The sequence below is a fragment of the Neoarius graeffei genome, chromosome 8, assembly GCF_027579695.1.
Source record: "Neoarius graeffei isolate fNeoGra1 chromosome 8, fNeoGra1.pri, whole genome shotgun sequence".
In the NCBI taxonomy this organism is placed as follows: domain Eukaryota; kingdom Metazoa; phylum Chordata; class Actinopteri; order Siluriformes; family Ariidae; genus Neoarius; species Neoarius graeffei.
Window position 1 is genome coordinate 42,344,624 of NC_083576.1, and position 9,653 is coordinate 42,354,276.

Consider the following 9,653-nt stretch of genomic DNA (forward strand, 5'->3'; position numbering starts at 1 on the left):
TAGGGTTTTCCAGAAGAAAAGGTAGAAGTAGAAGGCGGAAATATGGCGTTTGACCGACAAAATGGCGTCTGTCACAATCTGGATCGGCTGTGACGTCACATGCAAGTGCTCCATACATTGCATTATCCATACTCAACAGGAAGTGAGTTATTTTTGTTTTTGTGGGAGTGCCCTTTATCGCCGCTAGAGGCTATATTTTCTTTTTGTTTTCTGAACCCACAAGTCCATCCATCCATAAACTGTAATCGCTTATCCTGTTCTACAGGGTCGCAGGCAAGCTGATCATCACAATCAAAATAAGCCATTATTCGTGTCCGTCTACGTTTTCATAGCTTGCTGAACAGCTAACCGCAAACTAACTTTACCAAGGTCTCTTAAGATACACTTTTAATAACCGTACCTCTTGTTTCATTGAAGACGAAGGTAGACGTAAAGCTTCTTTCAGTAGCTCATACATGCCTGAAACAATGTCGCTAAGCTTTTCTTCTGAAATGGAATTTTCTTCTATAATGTCTGCCATAGACACCATGCACTCCTTCTCCTCCAATGCATCTACCACAACTGCAAAATATTATCGCAAATATAAAACCACGAGCACATTTATCGTGCAACACGTACCATGACCATTTTATTATAATCTGCCATTTCACCTCATAATGCTCTGAGAGTGAACTCACCTTGAAGGATTTGTCTGAAGAGTTGTTTATCCAGATCTTTCAAGTGTTTAGCCATGCTCACAACTTCTCTGGGAATTCTTCCTCCCATAAACCCAACATTATGATCAGCCATAATATTGTAATTTGTACAGAGTATGTATTTCCGCGATCAGTCCAGCTCTACGTCCGAAGCAAGGCACCACAAACTACTGCCCGGTGTATTCAGTCTGTTATTAAAGTTGCATTCACGACGAGGTGGGAACTGGGAAATATTTGACATCCCAGTAAGAAAGATTCGTTTGAACGGATCTCCAACTTGTAATTCTTATTCGCAAAGTAGTGAAAATTAAGAGCTTCTGTTTATATTTGAAATCGCCAAACACTGGGTGATATCTTAATATTTGGAATATTAATTCAAAAATAAATTAAGCACTAACAAGACAACTCTTTAATTTCCGATTTATAGACAGCTTGCAATGAACATTTGTTTTATTTCCTACTTCAGACGGCTGAGTTCGCGTGAACGCGCTAATATGGGAAGTAGGAGGTTGCCAGTTTCTTCTTCTTCTTCTTTCCGATTTATTGGCGGTTGGCATCCACTATGGTGCATTACCGCCACCAACTGTATTATTGCGACATTGCAATGAGGTATGGAGCTTCAATGGAGGAGTGACAAAATTTTAACTAAATCCTGTCAAAAATGCCAGTATTAGGTTGCCAGTTGTTGTAAACTCCCCTTTAATTCTGCTGTCTGAGTTCGAAACAGAAGGTTGCCTCCCACTGAGCTCGAAATAAAATCTGGAGAGCTCCTCGCCAATTCCCCGCTGGAGAGACGAGTGAAGCCATCTGGCCGCCATCTTACAACTCACATCGCGTGTATTTCGCTTGTGTGTTAAACCATCGTATCCAATCAAACTTGCACCAAGGATTCTGCTTGTGGACACACCCAAGGGAACTTGCGTTTGTGAGGCGGCGAATTTAAATCTTTCAACAATACACGATAATATTGATATCTTACTAGAAACTGTATAGTGAATGTGAGTGGTCATGGCGGAGAAGTCTGGTGGGCAATTGGGAAGTCATAATTTGTGTAATGATATGTTTTGGGAAGAAATTAGCCGAGTGAGGAAGCTGTCAGACAGAGATAGCAGTGGAGAATCGGTGGCCTCAGTGGTTAAGAAATCAAGAGTGACTAGAAGACAATCTAAGGAAGAAGTAGAGGCTAGAACATGGAAAGTAATTATTGCCTTCGAAGCAAAAGGTGGACCAGACTTGCACCCAATTCACATCACTAATGCCATTCAGAAAGAAATAGGGAAGATTCATCATGCTGCATTCTTGGGAAATGGTAGACTGTTAATCTATGCTAGCTCAGAAGAGCAACGTAATACCATTCTCAAGAAAAACACTCTTAATAAGCTTAAGATATCCTCGCACATTCCAGGAACAGCGTCCAGAGCAAGAGGGGTCATATATGGAATTCCTACGACTGTCTCTATTGAAGAGATAAAAGAGAATCTATCCAAATATGCAGTACTACAGGGGTTTTCAAAGTGTGGGAGAGTCAGCCCCCCCTCGGAGAGCAAATAAACAACAGGGCGCCCCCCCCTTACAATTTTTGTTGTTGCTATACTTAATGTTCCATTCGTATTTAAAAAGAAAATGGTTGTTGTACACATTTTTTTCTTTTTCACATTTTAAACATCTGTGCTTTTTAAAACATCTTGTTTTACACATTTTAAACATCTCATAGCATCGTTAGCGAGCACCTCTTGGCAGACAACACACTGTGGCAGTGGAGCATCTTCAGATCCAGTCCATGAAAATCCAAACTTTAAATAATCGTGGTCATACTTCCTTCTTTTTCCAGTCCCCCAGGATTCCGCGGGCCTTTTTTGTGATTGTTGCGGGCTAAAATGTCTGATGTTGCGGGGGTTTCCAAAAAAATTGCGATGAAAGTTGCAGTGTTTAGGTTTTTGTTGTGATTACATTGCGGGAGGAAGTGAAAGTTGCGAGAAATTGTTGCGATTTTCTCTTTTTGTGATTAAAATTGAGTGATGTTAAATATTAAGTTATTACTGAAAAACTATGATTAAAAAAAACAGACACTGAGAAATGGTCCTATAAACAACTTTACCAATATAAAAGATTACCAGGACTACAAAAATGCAGAAAAATAGGCTTTACTTATCCAAATGCACCTGTTGGTTCAAAAGTTAAAGTGCATAGAACCTCACAGCACAACATGAAGTTACCTTAAAATATAATATAAATGCCTCAGCTTTCATGTAAGAAAAAAAAACTATTAATACTAGTACCGTGTGCAGGCAGTCTCTCCTGAAGACTAAATTAAACAATAATTATAAACTAATAAAATAAATGGCTCAGGCTTCATAGAAGAAAAAAATAATTTGAACAGAATCTCACAGTATGATGCTGAAGCTGCCTAAACAATGGGAAATAAAATACCATTTTGGCAAAAATGTTGGCATCCATTAATTTCTTGTATTAAGTTAAAAAAAATAAAGTGCACACAGTCCTTCACTGTAAACAGAACACAGTAACAGAATTTAAGCCTACAGAAACACTGACTCGCACATCATGCAATGTTGCCAGATACTGCTGACGTTTTCCAGTCCAAAATATATTCAAAACCCGCCAAAATGCACTTGAAACCGCCAATCTGGCAACGCTGCTTCTCTTGAACATAGACATCCGGAAGTAAGGCGGAAGGTAGTTTGTCGATGTCACCTCAAGACGACGCCAACGATTGGTCAAATTTGCGGGAAAGTTGCGGTGATTGGATATAATTGCAGCACCGCCCTGAATTCGCGGGGATTGGTTGAATTTGCGCTGAAGTTGCAAATCGCAACATTCTGGAGGCTCTGTTTTTTTGCTTGGCCGTCTCCTCACTCCCTGTAGCTTTAGGTACTAAAAATCGATCCATTTTGTCTCTCACGTTGCGCCCCCCTGAAGAACTCTGGTGCCCCCCAGGGGGGGGCGCGCCCCACACTTTGAAAAGCCCTGCAGTACTAGATGCTAAGCGATTAACTAAAGGTAAGGAGAAAATAGACAGCACATCAATTCTGTTAAGTTTCAGTAAAGACCTGCCAGCTAGAGTCCAAATGGACTTTGTCTTATACAGTCCGCGAATACATCCCTCCTCCTTTAAGGTGTTTTAACCCTTTGGTGACTGACCCCTTGAAAATGGTTCCTCCAGGAACGATGACGTTTCAGTTGTCAAGACAACGGAAAAACTAAAATACAAAAACAGAAAGATACGTCACAATGCTCTTGTGCACAAAACAAAATGCTCTTGTATTTGTATTTTAGTTTTTCCGTTGTCTTGACAACTGAAACGTCATGGTTCCTGGAGGAACCATTTTCAAGGGGTCAGCCACCAAAGGGTTTTAAATGCCAAAGATTTGGACACGTTGCAAGCCAATGCAGAGGGAAATTAAGATGCGCTAAATGTGGTGGGGACCATGAATATGATAAATGTGAGACTTTAGTGTTGAAATGTTGCAACTGTGGAGGCCCACACAGTGCTGCATATGGTGGTTGTGAAAAACAGAAGGAGGCAAAGGAGGTACAGAAATACAGAGTCACACGTAATATGTCTTATGCGAATGCCCTTAAGACGGTGCAGAATGACAAGAGTATCTAGTGTTCCTACCACATTGACAAGACCTACATGGAGCCAATATGACAGAACTACTAACTTGAATGAGCAGGTATTGGCTGGAAATCATTACCAGGTTAGGCCTGGTCCTAGGCCTACGCCAACCTTGGAAAAGTGTGAATGCAGCACCAAAATTACAAAGGAAACACTACTAGTGAAGAAAAATGATTTTATTGCATTCCTTTGTACAGTAATGAATAAAACATTGAAATATTCAAGTAAAAGCGACAGGATTAAATCTATTGTAAAAATTGCCAATGACTTCTTAGGGGCTACTGCTAAAGCAGATGAGAGACATGAAATGCTAACTCTAAAATATGGCCAGACTCAAGATATATGAATCGTATATGATGCTTTTCATTTTACAATGGAACGCAAGAAGTTTAATAGCCAATGGACAAGAACTTAAAAGATACATTCAAAAGTTAACTGATAAACCAGAGGTCATTTGTATCCAGGAGACCTGGTTGAAAGCCCACTTACAATTTGTCATTAAGGGCTACAGTGCCGTTAGACATGACAGATGTAATGAGAGAGGTGGTGGATGTATAACATTCATTAAAGATGGGATTCCATATAAAATTATTAAAACAAGTAATGAACATGAATGCATTGTAACAAATATTTAACGGGCCTAAAAAGACGTATACTATAATTAATTATTATAACCCATGTAAAGCTCTAACTATTGATCTTTTAAATAATGTTACTAGGAGGAATAATGCAGAGATCTGGTGTGGAGACTTTAATGCCCACAATAGCTTATAGGGTAGCAAACACACTGACCTGAATGGTATGGTGATTGAAGAAGTTATCAATGACAGGATGTTAGTGTGTTTGAATGATGGCTCCGGTACTAGATTCAATATCCTTAAGAATGAGACTTCATGTATTGACCTAACCTTAGTTGACAGAAGATTAGCCTACAGATGTGAATGGAAAACTGACCAAACAACTAATATTGGCAGTGATCATTTTCCTATCTGGTGTAAAGTGGATGTGGAAATCAGGACTGAACCTAACTATATATATCATAAATGGCTTTTTCGGAAAGCTAACTGGGAGGAATTCCAGAACATGTCTGCAGACCTGGCTAAACTGATACCATCTGATCAGAGTGTGAATGATATGAATGACAGTATAAGCTCTTTTATTTATTCTACAGCAAGACAATTTATACCAATGAGTGAAGGTCAGAATAGCCCAAGGAATGTTCCCTGGTGGAATGATAAATGTACCCGAGCAATTAAGGACCGAAATAAAGCTTTTAAGCTATTACATAATACTCTAACATATGACAACTTATTGGATTATCAAACGAAGAAAGCATTAGCTTGAAGAATTATTAAAGAGGCAAAAAGAGAATCTTGGAGAAGCTTTTGTTCATCAATAGGCAGAGAAACCTCACTTAACCAAGTATGGATGATGATCAAAAAGATGACTGGTAGATATACACCTCATATTCCTGTCTTAACTAACAAGGATAACCAATATATTACGGATGTTGATAAGGCTAATATATTAGCTAAAACTTAGATGTTCATAAAGGTAATCATTTCGAAGACTGTTTTAAGAAAAGAAAAGAGGAAATCTTGAGTATGAATGAGAACATTTTTACCAAAAGGGAATCAAACATGTCTAGTCTAGATCTTGATTTTAACATGACAGAATTGAAAATGGCGCTAAATAATACCGCTTACTCTGCCCCTGGTAGTGATTGTTTATGCTATGCCATGTTTTGACAACTCCCCGATGAAGTTTTAGAAATTATTCTTAAGTTATTTAATAAAGTATGGAAGGAGGGCATATTACCAACTGCTTGGAAAAGATCAACAATTCTCCCATTTCATAAACCTGGTAAAGATAAAAGTGAGCCAGGCAACTATAGACCAATAGCCCTCACCTCACACCTGGGCAAACTAATGGAGAAGATGGTTGTAACTAGACTTAACTATTACTTGGAATATAATAACTTACTCCATGGTTATCAAACAGGTTTTAGAAAGCAAAGGTCAACTACAGATGCACTGGTCAAACTCACAAATGAAATAGAAAAGGCACTGACTATGAAAGAAGCTATGGTAGCAATCTTTCTGGATATTGAAAAGGCATAATACAATGTGGAGAGGAGGACTATTAATTAAACTACAGAAAATGGGCATTGAAGGGAAGATGTACAACTACATTTTAAATTTCCTATCAAAACGTACCTTGAGGGTTGGAGTTGGAGAAGCTGTGTCAGAAGAGTTCTTAGTGGAAGGTGGAATTCCGCAGGGCAGTGTTATTAGCCCAATTTTATTCAATATTATGATTAATGACATTTTTGAGAACTTGAGCAGAATCAATGATGGGCTACTGTATGCTGATGATGCTGTCATTTGGAGAAGGGGCAATAATATTCCATATATTATTAAAACAATACAGAAGGACTTATATATCCTAGAACAATGGGGAGTGGAGTGGGGTTTTAAGTTTTCTGTACAAAAATTGCAAGTGACATACTTTACACGGAAGAAAGTTCCAGAGAGACATAAAGTCCTGCTTTACAACCATCCACTCAAAAGAGGAGAGGGCTTCAAGTATTTGGGTTTATGGTTAGACAACAAACTCTCTTGGAAACACCATATTGAATATGTCGAAACAAAGTGCAAAAAGGTTCTAAACTTAATGCGAATGGTCTCTGGTCTCTGTTGGGGAGCAGATAGACAATCCTTACTTAATATTTATAAAGCATTGATAAGGTCAAATATTGATTATGGTTGTATAGTGTATGGCTCCGCCTGTAAAACATCCCTCCTGAAACTGGAAAGAGTACAGTCAAGGGCCCTGAGAATAGCACTGGGAGCTATTAAGACAACTCTCATTAGTGCATTACAAGTGGAATCAGAGGAAACCCCACTTCAGTTACGATTTACAAAACTGTCATTGACGTACTGGGTCAGATTACAGTGTAGCGTTCACAATCCAGCCATATCAGTGCTTACAAACTGTTGGGAATACTCCAAAAAAGCTACGGGCTTTGGATGGTATATTGATGAGTCTGCAAGACAGTATGGTCTTAAAAATCTTAAGTTCAACTCTGCATTGGCCATGAGTAGTGTCTCCCCATGGATCCTCCCTGCTCCAGATGTTAATACAGTATTACTTACAGCAAAGAAAGACCACTCCAACGAACAAAGCCTTACAATACATTGCAAAAATTAAATTCTACCTTCTATGATTACCTACAGATATTCACAGATGGTTCGAAAGACCCTCAAAATGGTCAGTGTGGCATAGGAATCTGCATACCAGAACTCAAGAAGACCAATGGATATCGACTGAATAACCTCGTCAATATACTCAGTAGAACTAACTGCTATAATTACTGCTTTGAGATGGATTGAAGAAGTTAAACCTTTAAGGTCAGTCATATGCACAGACTCACTCTCTGTTTTGCAAAGCTTTGTCTCTGGAAATGCAATAAGAGATGACCTAGTTCTTGAAATGAAACAGCTATTGGCTCAACTCAGAAATCTTGGACTCACTGTTCAATTTTGCTGGGTTCCAGCTCATACAGGCCTCAAGGGTAATGAAGTTGCAGATAAAACTGCCAAGGAAGCTTTAGGTCATCACTGTATTGCAATTCACATACCATTAGGAAAAGGGGAAGCCAAATCTCTCATCAAATCAGTAACTATAAGTAGATGGCAAGATGAATGGGAGACAAACCCAGAGGGCAGGCAATACTTTAATGTGCAACAACAGATTGGTGGGAAAAGAATCACTTCAATGGGGCTAGGAAGGAAGGTGGAAGTTACATACACAAGGCTGAGACTAAGACACACTGGCCTCAATGCCACACTATATGTCTTGGGGAAAACTAATGGACTTTGTGCTGAATGTCAAGTTATGGAAGACATAGAACACATTATTTTCTGCTGTAAGAAATATAACGATCATAGGGGAAAATGGTTAGAACAAGTAGGTAAAGAAGGAGACATTCATAACATTCTGAAAGAGGAGGGAATGCAGGGAAAGAGTATTAAAGCCCCTATGACACATCTGATAGACACTAGACTAATGGGAAGAATTTAGTTCCTTACACTTTCCTAATTCCCTTATATCTAATTTTTTTTTCCCCTATCATGCCGAAGACTTGACCTGACCAACTCACACACTCCTATACAGTAGGTGGCGATATACAATTAAATATTGTGAAACGCCATTAATCAGAAGAAGAAGAAGAACTTGCACCAAGAAAACTTGCACCTCGGACCTGCTTGATCCCTCCTGGTGCCCTGTGTCTGGTTGGAGTCTCATCGTATCGTAGATGTAGAGGACAGCCCCATGAGGACAGTTGAAAGTCACACCTGGAGGACGCTCTGGACTCTTACAGTAATGCTTTTATGGCTGAGGACTGCAGTTGTCATGAACAGTTTTGCACTCAAGTTTCCATCAGTGAAGAGTTATAACATCAACGAAACTGACTTCATGTTAAAACTGTTAATGTTATAGTCATGTTGTCTGTTGTTGCCCAAATGAGGATGGGTTCCCTTTTGAGTCTGGTTCCTCTCAAAGTTTCTTCCTCCCTCATGTCATCTGAGGGAGTTTTTCCTTGCCACTGTCACCACAGGCTTGCTCATTGGGGATAGATTAGGGACAAAATTAGCTCATGTTTTAAGTCATTCAAATTCTGTAAAGCTGCTTTGCGACAGTGTTTATTGTTAAAAGCGCTACACAAATAAACTTGACTTGAAAAGCATATCCTGAGTTTTTTTCCCCCCTTTCATGACCTCCTCTTATTTTTTCAACGTTCCTTACATATCTTTATCACACTCTCCTTCACTGTTATTGTTTTTTTCCCTTTTCCACTTCAGTCTCAGATCTTTTTTAAAAATGGTTCTTTCGTATATTTCTTCTTCCTTTCTATTATTTATTAGTGTGCTTGCAAAAGCACACTATTGTTCTTGTTAAGTTTTATTTTTATTATTATTCGTTTTCACCCGTTTTTTGGATCCACTACTCCTCCTAGGGCTTTTGAGATAGAGACACCGTTCCAACGCTGAAACGTAGGGCCCGGTCTGGAATGGTGTGCTTGTTAAAATGGTTGCACTACCCCTTGTCGTTCGTCCGGTATTCCCGTTTTTCGGCAAAATTCCGTGCCATTGAAATGAATGAGTAGAACTTTGGAGTGATGATGTCATAAGGAGCTCTTCCACTCTAGTATGCTAGCTGTTAGCATGCTAGCTGTTCTGCTACAGCTCAGCAAGCACACTTTGCGTTTTCTCTGTGGAAACGCAGTCTAGTTATTTATACTGTCAGACATCAATACT

General features: G+C 39.2%; 1 protein-coding gene across 1 annotated transcript in view; it reads right to left on the bottom strand.

Annotated features, from left to right (window-relative positions):
* Positions 1-1,172, bottom strand: part of commd5 (COMM domain containing 5) — a 54,202-nt gene extending 53,030 nt beyond the window's left edge. Inside the window, exons 1-2 of the mRNA XM_060927647.1 lie at positions 678-1,172; positions 401-561 (exon numbers count right to left, since the gene is read on the bottom strand). Of these exons, the coding sequence (XP_060783630.1) occupies positions 401-561; positions 678-789 (273 nt within the window). The 5' untranslated portion in view covers positions 790-1,172. The remainder of the gene's footprint in view (positions 1-400; positions 562-677) is intronic.
* Positions 1,173-9,653: the final 8,481 nt, after the last annotated feature.